The sequence below is a fragment of the Rhinolophus sinicus genome, chromosome 12, assembly GCF_057876585.1.
Source record: "Rhinolophus sinicus isolate RSI-liver-muscle chromosome 12, RSI-T2T, whole genome shotgun sequence".
In the NCBI taxonomy this organism is placed as follows: Eukaryota; Metazoa; Chordata; class Mammalia; order Chiroptera; family Rhinolophidae; genus Rhinolophus; species Rhinolophus sinicus.
In genome coordinates, this window is record NC_142512.1 from 27300343 (window position 1) to 27318665 (window position 18323).

Genomic DNA, 18323 nt, shown 5'->3' on the forward strand with positions numbered 1-18323 from the left:
TCACACTGCCTTACTTGTTAGACAAGTAAGAAGACAACAGTGAAGGAAAATAGCAAATTATGATGGCTTTTGCGATTTAAATTATTCTCTAAAAGTCTACATGCTGCTTTATCATGAGTTTTGATAAGATCAATAAACACAATCACCTATATTCTGCTTTCCTATCTCCCACATCACGATTCTGAGAAGCTTCAGTAGGCACTCGTGCTCTATCTTACCATCTTTCAGGTAGTGCACAGGATAATGTAGTTCTACTTACCAAATGTGGTTTTGCAGTCCAGTTGCAACAGCTATTACATAATGGAAAAGACATAGAATTACTGGTACTACTACCCTGTGTACCTGTCATTTACCTTAAACATACCTGGAACAGGAGATTCAAAAATTCATTGGCAAGAACATTTTTCACACTCCAGATCTGATAGTCTTCTAGAGTAAGATGGCCCAACTGAAATAGAAACAATATTCAAAAAGAATATTTTTATGTTAAGAATGTTCTTATTTTTATAGCATTTGAATAAAATCTGATTTATTAAACTTATATTGGTCATTTTTCTGAAAGTAAACCAATAATTTAAAGTAAATGTTATATGTTCATTTGACAAGTAGGCCAGCTAGGATAAGTTTAAAAGTAACAAAACTCTGTTGAAGCAGTCAATGATAATGAGGACAATTTATCATCAACAATATTCTTCCTCCAATAAGAAGTGGGAAGTAACTCACAATATTTTCGGCTTCAAGGGTTACCCATGGAAAACCACAAAAGACTCTGGGTAGGGAAAGTGGCGTATTTACTAATTTTGAAAGCAAAAGCAGACTCTCAAGATTATACCCTTTCATCCTAACAATTTTCTAAGATCATCTTAGAAATATCTTCCACTATAATCAGACTTCTTAAGGTTTAAAGGAACTTAATATATATCAAATATGAATACCTACATTACATTTCTCCAAAATACAATTTAACATTATGTTTTTATAAGTTGAGTCAAGCAACATTTTCGGTTGCCAAAGTGTCCAAAAATTATATATATGTATAGAAGGCAGTATATACTTGCTTGTCGGCAAAAATACAACCAAATATTTCTTACTTCATGTATTCGACAATTACCTAATAATCCTAGATGAATAATAATGTTTTTAGCTTTTTTTTTTTTAATTTTATTTTATTAAATTTATTGGGGTGACAATTGTTAGTAAAATTACATAGATTTCAGGTGTACAATTCTGTATTACATCATCTATAAATCCCATATGTTTTTAGCTTTTATTACTGAATGATATTGATATTCTCTTTTCACTATAATAACCATATATAATAAAATAAGATTTTAAAGCATTTTGATTAATACCTACATATTTATTAAACACTCAGAAAAAGGATATTAGAAATTGTATCTCTATTAGGTTGGTGCAAAAGTAATTGTAGTTTTTGTAATTACTTTTAACCTTTTAAACCACAATTACTTTTGCACCAACCTAATACATTAGGCATTTTTCTAACAGAAACTTTTCCAGGTTTCTGTTCGTATATATACCAAATAGAAGTAGACACCTTAGTTTTTGGCACAGAGAGGTGAATGAAAGCAGAAAAATGCCTGAAATGCCAAACAAAGCTCAAGTCCTGTAAAACTTCACTTCTATTCAGCAAAAGTTAATAAGACTATGATTATTCCTTCTGGAATTGTGATTGAAGAAAGAAAAAACAAACTGATGTTACTTGTTTCTAAACCTCTATAACACCACTGTGGTCTATATCCTACCAATCAGCTACTTGGTATATGTCAATGTTTGAATGGAAAGTCTCAAATTAACTCAAATATGCCTCACAATATGTGGATTATTTTCCATTTCACAGGGACACATAGACATCACAGTAATGCAAGCTACAGGAGTAAACCTACTATAATATTCTTACTAATAAATGTTGTCAAACTAAAAAATTCAAGGATTTATTCTTTGTAGAGTACATGCTTATTCCTGCTATTCCATGCTTATTCTGGCCACTCTGAAAGAACTCAGGAGAGCTCTTTCAGCCATCTTTCTGTGCTGCCATAATGGCGCGCAGGAATATCCTGGCTGATGCTCTCAAGAGCACCAACAGTGCCAAAAAGAGAGGCAAACCGGGTTCTTCTTAGGCTGTGCTCCAAAATCATTGTCCAGTTTCTAACTGTGATGCCGAAGCATGGTTACACTAGCGAATTTGAAATCACTGATGATCATGGAGCTAGGGAAATTGTTGTGAATCTCACTGGCAGGTTAAACAAATGTAGAGTGATTAGCCCCAGATTTGATGTGCAACTCAAAGACCTAGAAAAATGGCAGAAAAACCTGCTCCTGTCTTATCAGTTTGGTTTCAAAGTACTGACAACCTCAGCAAGTATCATGGACCATGAAGAATCATGGACCATGAAGAAGAAACACAAAAACACACAGGAGGGAAAATCCTGGGATTCTTTTTCTAGGGATGTGATACAATGTACAAACAAAATGCCTCAATGGGGAAAAAAAAAGGAACTCAGGAGAGGGCCTTGCTATTTAAAATTTTTTTTTAGACATACCGGGGGGGGGGGTGCCAAAAAAATGTATACACACGACTTGTATTCATCTTTTCTTATTGGTATATATTGACTATTACAATTTTAATACAATTTTTTTCCTTTTTAAAAATGTGTATACTTTTTTTGGCACCATCTGTATATGCAGCAACACCCACATTAAGATAAAAAATCATTTCTGTCATTCCAGATATCCTTATGGTCCTTCCCAGGTAATCCACCCATCCCTGAAACCATTATTCTATCACTATTTATTAGTTTTGCCTCTATTCCTGAACTTCACATAAATGGAATCATACAGTAGGTATTCTTTTTTGTGTGGCTTCATTTGCTCAATATAAGGTTAGCCTTACTATAACTTACTAAAATGGGAGAAATAAAGATTATAAACTATAGATGACAAGGGGTGAGTCTACTTGATTTTTATAAAATGCCTAGCTTATAACAAATATTTGTATATGCCTAGCTTACATACAAAACACTTAATACGGTTGTTTAAAGATGGAATGTGCTACTTTTGGAGACAATTTGGAGGTATTGTAACCACAGATCCAAATAAGTACTTGGTGGGGATGATGCAGACAGATTTGAATATGTATAAAAGCTACATAATATTCTGAATCAGAGTACATGGTATTTTTAGAAAAGGATAAATTAGTCCGAGCTAGACTCACCTTTGTGGTGTCATGTGTATTCAATATGCCTTCTACAATGTCAGATAGATCTGTATGTAATTCCTTTAAAAACAGAAATCCAAAGGCATAATTAGAAAAGAATATATATCACTTTTATCACTCAGTGGCCAAAGTATACTATATATATACATTTTTTTTTGGCCAAGTATTTTTTAATTACCATAAATAGATTCTTATATTTGCTTTAAAAACTTAAGAGAATTTTCCTGTAGTTTCATTCTTACTTTACACAGTAAGTTCAGCTTATTAAGTTTTCTAAGGCAAATTCTCTATCCAGCTTTGCACCTTTGTTTATGAATATTTTGAGTGGCATAATATAGCAACTAGAAGTAATAAATCCTTTCCACTCTCTCTCTTTTTAAAAATTCTCTACTCCATCGCTTCTCAGTCTTTCGGCTAAGATCAAGTGTAAAATTCTCCACTCCATTTTGCTGTTGGAAGTTTACATGCAACAAACAAAACATAAAATCAGGACTTACTGGGATATCATTGGTGCGGTTGTCCTTCCACACCTCTAAAAGTGCAACCACCATGGCTCTCAGTTCAACCCTAGAGAGAACTCCATCACGGTCAACATCAAACACCTTGAAGCAAACTAAAAAAAAAAGAAACTCTTTAGAATCTCTTCTATATGCTGATGCACAATACATTTTACTAGCAGCTTCCCTAGCAAAATTATTCAGTTGCTCAAGTAAGTATATTCTGGATTAAGTTCTCATCTGGAGCATATATATGTATATGTCATTCAAGTCCTTTGAACTTGTAGGACTAACTGCACACACTTCATAAATCTCCCTCTCAAAATTATTACCCACGTTGAGGAGCCCTATCTTTCACCCAAATCTAGAGTTAAATTCCTTGCAAACTGAAAAAAAAAGGGGGGGTGGGGGTCAAGTACTATACAATAAATACTACCTCACAGGTTTTGAGGAGTAATTCAAGCCCCTAAATTAATTTCTAATCTTTAAAAGTGATCATTGCAAAGTTGATTCCACTAATACTGAAAATATTTCATCTACAGTAAGGAACAGTAACAAGCTGGTACTAAGACAGTCTGCCTTTCCAATGAAACTAATGCACACTCCATTTTTTGTCAAAGAACAATTTCAACTCTTCAAAGAAGTTTACATACAACATGCTAAGAATCAGAAATATCAGCACTTTGCTATTTAACTCCAAATGAATCACTCTAGTTTGTTAACTTCCATTAGTCCATCAACAAAAAAGAATTAAAAAAGATTTTTTAAGGTAATAATTAACCTCAAAGCAAAAATTTCAGCCTCCTTATTAGACCTTTAATGGGGACAAATAATCTATCATAAATCCAGGTATACCATCATGGAAGAAAAAAGAAATCTGAATTTTTAAGATTAAATAATTATCTTTTTTATATATACACCCCATAATAATTATGCTATTAATCAATTGAGTGCATTATAGTACAAATAGTATTACTACCAAAGGTCAAAATATCAAATAGCACACCCCAAACAGGCAACATTTATGAGCTATATTTCAGAAAAACACAGAGATAATGACCCTACTATAAATACATCAGAATTATGTACCAATTAAATACAAATGGCTACATTTTCTCAATACAGTTAAGATTTAATAATGTAATATACTTATGCTTACAAATTATGCTATAATAACATTTTAGCTAGATTTAAAAGACCACTTTAGTATTTAAATGAAATTGTTTTCATCATCAATTTCATTTTGCTAATAAAATATTAATGTATGCAAGTTACAGAAAATGAGTTGTACTTCAAATTATGCAAGGCACTGAATTTATAGACTACCAGAAAGTATTTTCTAAATGCTTAACATTTTCAACTGCATCATGGCTGATGTAGTTCATTTATCACGAACTACAAATTCATCAGGAAAACCAACCCCATTATTAATAACAAAGATGCCAAACTACTTCACAGTGAAAAACTATAGATGATTGAATCCTTACTTAGACTGACTTCTGTAAAACCTCAACATGAAGACTATATGCCGACCTGAGAAAGTGATGAAAATTCAAACCTTAATTCACAGATGATTTTACACGGATGAATGCTAACTTTTTCTCCGTATATTTTGCAAATTTTGTGACAGTGTTTAACACACTTACATTTTTGTCTTTCAGCCAGGGGTCCCCTGCAACAGGCTGACAACCCACAGGATATCTCCTTAAAGTCTATGTGATTGTCACGATTTTCATCAAAAGCATTAAACAAACCTGTAAAATAGGAAGAGACACCATAAACCACAGCCAACAAACTTCCTAATGTTAAACTGACATGCTTATGAAATGAGGCATGACTCTTATCCATAAACTGACCAAATCGAAAAAAAAAAAAAAACACAAAAAATGTTTATCACTAGTTCCCACTGTCTCAGGAAGTATTCTTTTTCTTCTAGAATAATTGTAACCAAAACTTAAGATTCTGGCAGAAAATACATTACTATCACTTAATGTTTGGTTATGTTTGCCTGTCTATATAAATTTTAAAAACCAAAATAACTATAGTATGCCAAAAAAAAAAAATCAATTAAGAACCTCCCCCAAAATCAGAAATTGTAATTATTTAGAAAAATGGAGAAGACAAAAGGAAAAACAAGAAGAAAAGTTTAACTGTATATGCAAAGATATACCATGGTGTTATTAATAAGCTCTTATAAAGTACTTTCATGAAGCAAAGAAAAATAATACACTATATTATAAGAGAAAGAAATTCTGTACTGTAGTTTTCTTTGTACTATATTTTTTATAATATTTTAAATTTCAGAAATGAAAGGGGATTTTTATAATCCAATCATGTGGTTTTCAAACATTTTGTTAAAAAGTAGATATAAAATAATTTTGTTTTCAAATGAAATGATTTAACTATTTCCAATTCCAAAAAGGTAAATAATAAGTGGAAGCCCAGAGCCCTATCTGCTCTGGCTCTCCTAACAAGTACTTCTCAAGTACACTAGGAATCTGAAGAATACAGATTATACCAAGAACCTAATTCCGTGCCCTCAGTTTAAAAAGTAGAAAACTTAGAAAGGGGTTAAGAGATTTGCAGAAAGTAAGAAAAGTTAAAAAAGGTCAGAACAATTAGCAGAACCCAAGCATTCAGATTCCAAATATACTTTTGTGATATTACCTACAATTACTATTTGTATTTCTAATTTTTAAAAAAGTCATAGCAAAATTTAGAGCTAGCAGGGTCCTCAGAGATGGTTCAGTCCAGTGTTTCTCAACCTTTTTTGGAGATGGGGGGGAATAATACCACTGTCTTACGTAAAAGAAAAAAAGTGGAGGCACTCGATCTGAGGGAGAGGAAGGGTTATGTGTAAAAAACCTGGAGCTGTCTGTTCACTGGCTACCACCCTGATCCCTACATCAGCTGCTGCTCATTGGAATCCAGTTTCATAACCACTGACTTGGTCTAACTTATTTTATATATGAGGATATTCAGTGCAGAGAGCTAAACTAATTTGTGCAAGATTATATAGGTAAAACATGAAGCTCAAAACTACAATCTTAATTCCCATTTTAGTTTTTTTCCCATTGAACTATGCTATTTTCAAGAAACTTGCAAATCTGTGACATCATGGGCTTTTAGAGTTAAGATGTGTTGGTTAGAAATAAGAGATGGGCTCAAGTGTGTTTACCACAAAGAACATTTGTAGATAACAGAATGATTCCTACCTTCACTTAGAGATGGACGAATAGGTGGTGAAACCAATGGACCAAATGTCTCTAAATCAAATCTTCCAGTCCGGGATTGAGCCTTCAGCAACCAATAGCGTTTCTCCAGATCAATGATGTCTGATTCCTCCACTGGGAGTCAAATTAAACAAAATTAGAAAAACTCAACCTTCTTTCTCTTCTGGGCAGTTAGTTCATCTGACTACCGTGTTTCCCCAAAAATAAGCCAGACAATCAGCTCTAATGCATCTTTTGGAGCAAAAATTAATATAAGACCCAGTCTTATATTATACCTGGTCTTACATTAGTGTTAATTAATATAAGACCAAGTATAATATAATATAATATAATATAATATAATATAATATAATACCGGGTCTTATATTAATTTTTGCTCCAAAAGATGCATTAGAGCTGATTGTCCGGCGAGGTCTTATTTTCGGGGAAAAACAGTAATATAATTCCAAGGATATATTTTAATTTACCAATTCAAGTGATAAAAAAAATAAACATTGCCTAAAACAAAATTCTGAAACACAAATACCGTATATCTAAAATGGTGTGAAAATTAAATTCAAATCAACATAAAAGAAGCTTTAAAAATAAAAAAATGTATTTTTGCAATTTCCCATTAAGTAGACAATCCAACTTGTAGAATAAACAACTAACACATTTATTTTTGGCTTCCCACACCACTTTGATCGGTATTATTTTTTATAATTTTCCATCTCTATCTTGGGTTTAAAGATTCTACATACGCAGTCTCTCCTGGCTACAATGTAAACATCCTAATAGCAGGATCCAGGTCTGAGTCATCCTGTCAGTATGGTAACTACTCTGTAACTACTTACAAATTCAATGCTTATTAAATATGACAAGGAACATGATAAAAGATGTTATAAGTAACAAAGTCAATAAATGATAGAGGAGTAAGAGTAGGATTATATGATGTGACAGGTAATGAGGGCATCGTGAAAACATGAACACCTTTCTTTCCTCATTCATCATGAGGTATATTTTTAAAATCACAGATAAGCTCCAACCATGGTTACATTGTATATGTGTCTTTTTTTTCCCCTTCAAGCTACTAAATAAGATTTAGAAAGCAAAAAAGGCAAGTCCTTCCATTGCTCTCTCTTTCTGCCTGCAGTCAGCTTTGAGACCTTGGCAAGGTATGAGGAACCTAAGCGGTGAGATTTCACTGCATTAAAAAGAGAAACTGTAGTTCAGGGAGGTTGAAATAGCTGAAAATTTCAGGCGAGTTTACAGAGCAAACAGTTATGCAAAGAAAGAGCTCTAAAAATTTACACAGAAGTCTTGTTGAGTTTTGGCAGAATACTAAGCTGTGTATGCATAGAGTGAGATTCATTGAGACTGGGCTAGGAGATGCTTAAATTCTAACTAGCCAGAGTAGAAATACCTTGTTGAACATTAGAAGTATTCATAGACTCAGAGGGTCACACTTAACAGTAGGGGAAAAACTAACTCTAGAGTAAATGATACTCTCCAGACTTGCCCAACAAAACTTGTTTTAAAATCCTTGAAAATATTAAGATTCATAAGTAAGTTAACTACCTAGCAAACTAAAACAGCCTCTGTTGTCTGCCTTGAAGGAAAACAACAGAATCCAATTAGCCACACAACATGCACAATGTCTAGCATCTCCTCCCCTCCCCCCAAATGAAACAAACAGGAAAAAGTTATCTAAAACCAGGATAAAAAACAGTCAATGGAAAAAGTCACAGAAATAGGAGATGATAGAATTAGCAAGCAAGCCTTTAATACATCCATTATGAATGTCTCAGGAATTTAAGGATAACCATGGCTAAATTAAGGAAAGAAATGAAAACTATAAAAAAATAAATAAATAAATAAAAACAGTACCAAAAGGAACTACTACATATGAATACAAATATGAAATTTTAAGAAATTACTATAAGAATTTTATAGAGTAATGGTGACCCTATATCTTCTATTTTTGAAATTTAAACCTCTGATATAATTTGATTTGACAGTGGTTTGGGCTTGGGGCTTTTTGAAAGCTTTTTTTCTTTCATTTCTTTGCTTCCCTCTCCTCCCCCCAAACCTTGATGATTCTGTTTACTGTGCATTTACTATGCATACCAGTCCCAATGGTTCTGTTTACTTCCAACTGGTGTGCACACCTGGCAGAACTTGCCGTATACCAGAAGCGATGTGTGACACGGAGCATTGTCGTGACGGAGGATGATTTACGGCACACTTTAAAAAACATCCTCTTTCAACCGTAGCTCACACCCAACTGGCTGCATGGAATAAGTTGTAACTTGTCACACTGTTATTACAGTTTGCTGTGTCTCATCCCATATTGTAGATCCCTGCCTTTCCATTGGATGACCTCAGCAGCAGCATTCACCGTATTTTGCAATCACAACGGAAGGGCTAGGTGTTACACATCACTTCTGGTACAGCAACTTCCAGCCAAATAAAAACATTATGGGGTGTTCTCATCCACCTTATTTACCCCATCTGGCACTGTGAGAATTCTGGCTCTTCCCCAAAGTCAAAATGACCATGAAAGGAAAACGTTTTGAATTGATTCAGGACATTGAGGCAGCCACTACAATGCAACTAAAGACACTCATAAAAGAAAACTTCCAGAACTGCTTCAGAAAGTGGCAAGAACGATGGGATAAGTGTGTTCGAAGCAAGAGGGGGATTAATAGCAATGTGTCTTTTACTGTAATAAATTTTTTTAAATTTAAACATTCAACGTATTTTTTAATCATACCTCATATACATATTTATTTTTCAAGGATATTGTTAACTATGATAAAAGATTGGTATCATTAGTGACCCTTGACCTCCAATAACTTACAAGTTACCTGGGAAGACAAGAATAATGCTCTTTAAATTTCCAGGGCCTTTAAAGCATTTATTGTTACTCTACTTCACAGCAGTTTTAATACAAATTGCAGGGGAAAACTATTTTACTCATCAGCAAGATAATTAAGAGATGGTCAAATCAGTATGTGTATCTGTACGATACTTGTACAGTAGTCATAAGTGGTGAATAATGTAATCAAGTGGTAAATAAATGAAAACATGTATTAAAAAAAAAAAAATTCCACATACATTCCACCAAATTCCATAACATTTTAAGAAATTATCTTCCTTTTGCTTAACCAGCAAAGGACTCCTGAGATTTAAAGCTAATGTTTCTCTATTTTTCCTTCCTGTCCCCTCTGCCCTGACACTCATTATGTCTAAATCCTATCAGAGAGGTTTTACTTAAAGGATGTAGGAATGAAATTCTTTTGAAAGCAAAATATAAAAATGAAAAAAAAATCATGCACTGAAAATATAAAATTTTGTATACATTATCACACATCAGTGCATGGAAAAACTGAGATTATTTTCAGAAAGACACTATTCTAATTTATTCTGAAATAGAAGAAAAGTTCATGGGACTGACTACACCTGCCACAGATGAAAACAAAAAACCTTTGACAATATGTACTTGGGGTCAAGAACACTGATTCTAACTAGTTCCCATTTTACAAAGAAGAATGCTCTCCTGGAAATTTCTTGACTTGGCTTCTCCTAGAATGGATCTCTTAATGATCCACAAAATACGAAGAGGGATTCCAAGAGTGATAATGAAGTTATCTACACTTTTGGCATTTAAAGGGAACTAATTACTTATTAATTACTAAAAGTAATTATAACAACTGACAGTGTTGTAAAATATTTTAAGAAGTGAAAAAATGGAAATACTGATAATACAAGTTGAGTTTTTAAATTTGTATTACTTGTTTTTATTAGACTAGGAATATATATTTTGTTGCATGAAAAATACTAAAAATGTAGGTTATTTTTAAAAAGGAAAAATAAAAATAAAAAATAATTGCATGTTTTCACATAACTGTAACCATAGTATTAGATGTATTTAGTTGAATGTCACGTAGGTTGTTTGGGAAGATTATTTCCAATACTTTCATTCTATCATCTGTATCACTGCATGATTCCTCAGATTACACAAAACCCTAGTTCATAGTTTTAAATAATCAAAGGGCTAAATTAATTTTTAAAATTTTACAACAAAATTATCTAGAAAGACTACGATACAAGAAAGATAAAACTTTCACCCAGGACTACACACTGTCATATTTTTTTTTTCTTTTTTAACCAAATAACAAATATACTGCATTCATTACTACATTGTAACCTCCTGACGAATCAACCTTTGCAAAGGTCCAATTATTTTGGAATTGAGCTAATTTTTAAAATCTACATAAGCATGTAGCGTTCATTTTTTAAAATGTAAGTATCTACTTCAAATACCCAGAAAACTGAATTTATTTAAAAGGACTACTTTACAAGTTTTTAGGAGTAGAGAGAGTAATCATGAGTCTGATAAACTGAGATAGCATTACTGTCTCTTTTCCATAATAAGCTGTCTGTTCATTCCACTTACGATGTAAAAGAAAGAGAAACCGATTTCTCCCATCCTAAACTTTCTTTCACGTCGTAGATCTGCATATAAAAAAACCTGACACTGAATCAAAAGAGGAAGACAGGAAGGAGCCTTGACAGAAACTACAGTAGCCACCCCCATCCGCAGTTTCGCTTTCTGTGGTTTCAGTTACCTGAGGTCAACCAGTCTGAAAACATGAAATGAAAATTTCTAGAAATAATCAACTTGTAAATTTAAATTGTGTGCCATTCTGAGTAGCATGATGAAACGTCGCACTGCCCTGCTCCATCCCACCCGGACATGAATCATCCCTTTGTGAAGCAGCTCCACACTGTATATGCTCCCTGCCTGTTAGTCATTTCGTAGCCAACTGGACTATCAGCTGAACTGTGGCAGCACAGGTATCCGTATCACAGTGCATGTGTTCAAGTAACCCTTATCTAATGGCCCCAAAGCGCAAGAGTAGTGATGCTGGCAATTCGCACATATCAAAGAGAAGCTGTGAAGTGCTTGTGTTAAGTGAAAAAGTGAAAGCTGTTGACTTAATAAGGAAAGGAAAAAAAACCATGCTGAGGTTGCTAAGATCTACAGTAAGAACAAATATTCTATCCATGAAATTGTGAAGAAGGAAAAAGAAATTTGTGCTTATTTCTAGAAGTATAGAAATAAGAACATACAATAGTCCTCCCACCCCCATCCATAGGGGATGTGTTCCAAGACCCGCAGTGGATCCCTGAAACTGTGGATAGTACCGAATGCCCCTACCCCCCCACACACATACATACTTATGATAAAGTTTAACTTATAAATTTGGCACAGTAAGAGATTAACAACTAATAAAATAGAACAATTATAATAATATACTGTAATAAAAGTTATGTAAATGTGGTCTCTCAAAATATCTTATTGTAGTGTACTCACCCTTCTTGTGATGAAGTGAGATAAAATGCCAAACCTGTTCCTTAATCTGTGTAACCATCCCTTACTTGTAGTAAATGGCTTGATATCACTCATTTCAGGGGATCCCTCACTGAAGTCTTCATATAGGCTCAATGCCTTCTGGCTCAACACTTTGTTGTCAGTCAGAATAAGTTTTCTGTTCATGTCTTCAACCCACAAATTTAATATCTTTCCCATGTTAACTAAGCACTTACTATGCACTGTGGCCGTAACTTTTGCAATTTCATGTGCGACAGAAACATGAAGGAGGAACTAAGTATATAATGGACGCTCAGTATTTCCAATTAACTGGTATTTACATAATACACGAAATTAGAACACAGAAAAATCACACCTACTGCCTCCCAAATTTTTTACTTTTGAAGACTAAGTTTATTAATCTCCTTAAAAAACACAATTTCTTTGCTGAGGTAGAAATGTGAAAGTAGAACATATTTAGAAGCAAAAAAAATGATCAGATTGGTCGTGGTCACCAATTAAAACCATGCTTTTAGAACTCCCTTTTAAAAGCCTATGTGACCTGTTCATTTTTTGGTTATAGACCGCATTTCATTGATCAATATTTGCCAAAAATAAGCTCTGATAAATTATATATATTATTATTGCCCAAACATTTTAAATGAATTGGCCACTGAATTTCTGGGTAGACGGAAGGCAACTAACCTCATTTTCACTTAAAAGAAAAAAGAGGTAATAATTGCAGTAGTTGCTTTATTTGCAATTCATAAACCAATACCAAAAACGTATACCTTATTAGCTAAATAGGAAAGAATTTATCACGCACCTATAGGTGTAATTTTTTCTGAGTCACCACAGCAACACACCACCTTCCCAACACTCTAAATAGCTCCCTGCCTGCACTTTGGGTCATGCTAATCAACTCCCACCTTACCAGAGGCTCCAGCCGCAGAGATAATTCTTTAATGCCAGAATTGATTCCCATAAAAAAAAATCAACAAATAAAATAAAAAAGCCAGGCAAAATACCCCAGGGTTTTCAAACCGTCACACAGTACTTTAACATTGTTGAAGCAACCTTCTCAAAAGCAATGACCTTCTGAGATCTACTTAAAATGGTGGCAAGCCTTACTCATTTATAATCAGGTAAGAGGATAAGGAAGGAGGGATGTGCAGATTTACTAGTGGCTTATGGAACTAAAGTACTTTTTTCTTATTTAAAGGTTTTAACATTGCAAACTAAAATGAGGCAAGGGAATGTAATAGTAACATATTTTTAGTTGAGATAATCGATGCTACAATAGGGACAATATAAATTTGAATTAGATATGAAAAGAAAAATAATCAAAATGAGTTCTATGGCCCTAAAATTAGCCAAAAATACTGTATTAATTACCTCAGAATCCAGATTCTATTATTACTAAAAGAAATTGAAGCAGGGCCAGGTTGGGACCCGCTGAAATGGAGGCCTTGCAATGTCCCCAGCCTAACCTTTCCTTGACTTATAGCTAAGGACAGATCATCCCCAGAATGTCCCCTGTCCCACCCAGTTCCCTGTCTTAGAAAATTACCCTGAAACTTATGATTAATACCCTTAGGCTTAATGATCACAATCTCAGTGGTCTAGCATTCTTTCCAGCCTACTGCCATCATTATTCCTGGGTTACTGACCCCACTGAGTAATCAGGTTGCCAGGGGGAAAGCTCCAATGCAGATCCCCAGAACCCTCACATAGCTTTTAGAGGAACGCAAGGTTTTCCCTGATATACCCGAAGCCAGTCTGAGCGTGTTAAGGCAGTCTTTGGAGGCGTAACCTGCTGCCTTCTCAGACCACTCGTGCTCTGATAATAAATGCTTATTCTATAGCCCAACTCTTGTATGGGTCTGTTGGTTGAGCGGCGCAGGCAGCATGAGCACTGGATTTCGTTGCCCTCCAGTTTCAAAATCACTGAGGTAAGCAGGCTTATCCACTCTTGTGATATATTTTAAGGAAACTCCAAAAACTCTTTTTCAGTATATTTAAACACGTATTTACAAAAAAGAATAGGCACACATATTTTCTCCTAAATCATATAGTTATATTCCATAAAAATATGATCAACATTAACGAAAATTAATTCTCAATTCGTTCTTAAAACAGTTCTTAAAAATCATAGTTCTATCACCTAGTTCACTGTTGATAAATGAGCAATCATTCAACGATCTTGCTTGGATCAAATGAAATTATTTCTTGAAGAGAAATAAAAATAATCACTTGTACGTATCCCCAAGGGCAAAAAAGGAAATTGGAAAAGTGAATCTGCAAAGTTGTCTGGTGTCTGAAGAAGATGGCTCACCAAACCACAACTACCACTGGACTAACTCCTTTTACCTGCACTTACAAGCTACTCATAAAAGATGAAAGAATAAAATGAGTGTGTCATTAAACTGTCTTCGAGTCCTAAAATAAAAATAAGCATGCACTCTGGGATCCAAACATCCCAACTTTGGCACCTATTAGTCATTTACCTTGTGAAAAGTTTCTTTAACTTCTCATAGTCTTAGCTTCCTCATTTTCAGAATGGAGATAAAATGAACCTCAGAGACAGCATAAGGATTAAACAAGATAATGTCCACCAAGCATAGTGCCTCTAGAAAGTGCTCTATTTGCACTTTATTTAATTAGAACCTTCCACAGAGCAAAGTAATTTGGGGGGAAAAGGAAAAGGAAGAATTTTTTTTGTAGACACAAGCTAAGAGACAAAAACAAGGAAGAACTTTACTTTGTGAGTGAGAGAGCGTTAAAGATTACAGGCAGTTCAACCTAGACCTTGTAGGTAGCTCAGTCAGAATGTATACATTTCAAAGGTTAGCATCTAAAGAATGAGCCTTCAAACAGAAGCAGAGAGCTGCCAGACTGTGTTTAGCTTGGACTATGCATGTACAATAATAGGGGATGAATACACTTATCAAAATTTGTAAAACGATTTACATTTTGAGTTTATAGTCTATGTCTCCAAACTCCAACACTATGTGGTACTAAATAACCACAAACAAAATGGATGGGGAAAGGATATTACAAGAAAAAGCCAAATGACTAGGGTTTGGTAGACTGTTCTCTCAGATATCAAAAAAAGAATGTCATAACACCTGTACCAACCTATTTCAAACATTTAATTACACAGAACATGTTTATACATGTTCTCTGACTCTGAACATCATCATCAAGATGTATAGCATCATTGCAAACACTGTCTGTCCAGTACAAATGGCTTTAAAAGTTAACTTGTCATTGCCTATACTTAACCCAAAAAAATTTTGTAGGAAATCTAATCTTAGGTATTTAAACAGCAAATTATGACAGAAAAATATAATAGACTTGATAAAAACATGATTAAGATCTACTCAAGCATAAAAACTTGAACTTTGGGTTAAAGTTCTAATTCAATTTCTTAAATGTACATAAAAGGTAAAAGTAGTTTGAAATTTGCAGCTCTGAAAAATGTGCTTGCCATGACAAAAATCTAAAACCTTGTGTAGAACAAATCAGTTAATTATTCTAACTCTGTATTGAATACAAACAGTTCCCTAGTTTCATTTGTGATTTACATCAGCGAATAAAATTTGAATATAGTAGTGTGCTCAACCTACTGTGAATTCAAATTTTACTTTATAATTGTTTGTGAAAAAGTAATTAAAGGCACTTGTATTCTAACATAAATGTTACTTACAAGTGAAAAATTGTAATTCCTTTATGTTTCCTAGATACCCTGGATCATTACACAAATTTAAATAGTCATTGATCCTTTAAAATAAATATTTTCTGTTAATAACATTCTCTATTTTTATCACAAGTTTCCACACTCATGACACATTACTTGAAATGTATAATGTAACAAATATGCTCTGAGTGAAAGGGCCTGCAAAGACACTAATAGTGAATTGCTCGGCTAGAAGCTGAGAATTTATAAATGATAAATCAGTCATCAGAATGTAAACCTGCCCATGTCAGAATTTCTATAAGAAATTCAGCAGTAATTAATTCTGATTTTGTAATAATGCTCTCCTCTCCTAGTAAGACCCGCTAAGAAAGTAGCTACTTGCTGAAGCCAGTAGCAATTGAGTTGTCTGTTGCACTCGCTTACTTTGGTTCTTCATTTTTATAAGTTATAAAAGAAAAGAAAACAAACTGTAAGAAAAACAATTTCTTCCCACGTGGATGAGTTCGTTTTTGTATGAACCGATCTGCAGCCCTCTGTTGAAAATTGCTTGCTCCCAAAACAGTTACTCTCTGGAGACTAAGTGGGTGAAGCTCACTGAATTCACAAGCCAAGTGTTCCCTAATACAAGAGGACGCATATTCACGTAAAGCACCCCTTCTATACCAGACACAGGGCTGAGTCCTTTTAAAAAGTATTAGCTCATGTACTCCTGAAGGGTAGCACAATACGCAACCCCAAATATGCCACTTTGGCTTAAGGATTAGTGTGAGTTGAAGGCAACTGAGAAGAAGCAGATGCAAGAAAAGCACTCTGCCCTCCTCCTATTGGCCTAATTTGTAAAGGTGTCTTCCCTGTCCCTCTACCAGAAGGACAGATGTTAATGAATCACAAGAGGCAACTCTAGATCCTTTGCAACCTGGAGATGGCACCAGAGGAGTGAATCTACATACCAAACCTTATTACCAGCCCTATCTACCATTAGTTTCTCCATATATTTGCCTTCCAACAATTTGGCACCGCAAAAAGTTCAAAGCCCTTTTCCTTTGTCTTGTCACATCTCTACAAAATTATTGTTCTTTGCTAAGATGCTACATAAGCTCAAGTTCTAACCATCTGTTTGAATTACTCATCACTGAATGCTCCCATGCACAATGTATTAAAACTTATGTTTTACTCTTGCCTGTCTTTTATCAGTCTAATTTAACGGGCCCCCAGTCCATGAACCTAAGATGAGTAAAGGAAAAACAATCTCCTCCCCTATACTTCTTACAACACACCTATGAGGTAAGTTTTGTTATTAGCCTTGTTTTCCAGAGGAGGAAAACAAATTTAGAGATTAAATAAATTTCCCACAGCGACATGAATAATAAGTGGCAGAGCCAGAGTGTCTGACTCAGAGTCTTAAGAACTTCCAAACATCATATCAATATTTCTCAAACTGTAGCTCATGGTCCATCTACATCAGAATTACCCTAGATGTCTATTAAAGTACAGAGTCCTAAGGCCCTCTGAATAAAAAAAATCTTTGAAGACAGAACCGGTAACCTGCACTTTTAATACCCTCTCCAAATAATTCAAATGCTCAATAAAGGTTAGTAACTATCAATATACCATAGTGGCCGTATCATTGATTAATTTTTTATTTGGGGATATTTCCCTTAGAAGAAACAAGGATACGACAAAATTCAACTAAGACGCCAGGAATTTAAATTTTAAATTATTAAATTTAAAAGTTAAATTTAAAATTATAAATAACTGAGAAGATTAAAAGCATATTATTATTTCAGGCTTTTACCATACTCTACTGACTTATTTCTTTGGCCACCAGAAAAATCAATAGGCACATTTTAGGAGTAGATAAAATAATTAGTTCAGATAGATAATTCTCGTGTTTAAAGTAAACTGACCCTCCATGTACCTTAACTTAATGCTAATCAATTTTCTATATTTCACATCACTGATCTCACAAAAAGTTTTAGAAGGAAAATCTTAGAACTAACTTTGCAACCGTCAGCAGTTCCTTAAATTGATAAATATTATAATTCATTTCCCCCTAAAATATGATATGTCTTTATTTAAACCTTCACATACTATGACATTGTTACACCCTATTCAAACATGATAATTTATCATAGTCCTTCGTATGGGTTTAGTCCTACAGTCCTGAAACAACATACACCTCTTGCTCACTCCTGGGGAAATCAAAAGTTTAAATCAGTATTTAGAATGTAGACTTTTAGTGGCTGAAAAAATTTCAATACACTTCAGTCTAATAACATGCATGGACTTAGTCCGTTGTACT

General features: G+C 34.0%; 1 protein-coding gene and 1 pseudogene across 2 annotated transcripts in view; one reads left to right on the forward strand and one right to left on the reverse strand.

Annotated features, from left to right (window-relative positions):
- USP32 (ubiquitin specific peptidase 32) overlaps positions 1-18323 on the reverse strand; it is a 166341-nt gene that overhangs the window by 54390 nt on the left and 93628 nt on the right. For both annotated transcript variants that reach the window (XM_019732553.3, XM_019732552.3), the window contains exons 6-10: positions 6948-7079; positions 5379-5486; positions 3733-3848; positions 3233-3295; positions 365-448 (exon numbers count right to left, since the gene is read on the reverse strand). In XM_019732553.3, the coding sequence (XP_019588112.2) occupies positions 365-448; positions 3233-3295; positions 3733-3848; positions 5379-5486; positions 6948-7079 (503 nt within the window). The remainder of the gene's footprint in view (positions 1-364; positions 449-3232; positions 3296-3732; positions 3849-5378; positions 5487-6947; positions 7080-18323) is intronic.
- On the forward strand, positions 2055-2465 carry LOC109447856 (small ribosomal subunit protein uS8 pseudogene; annotated as a pseudogene).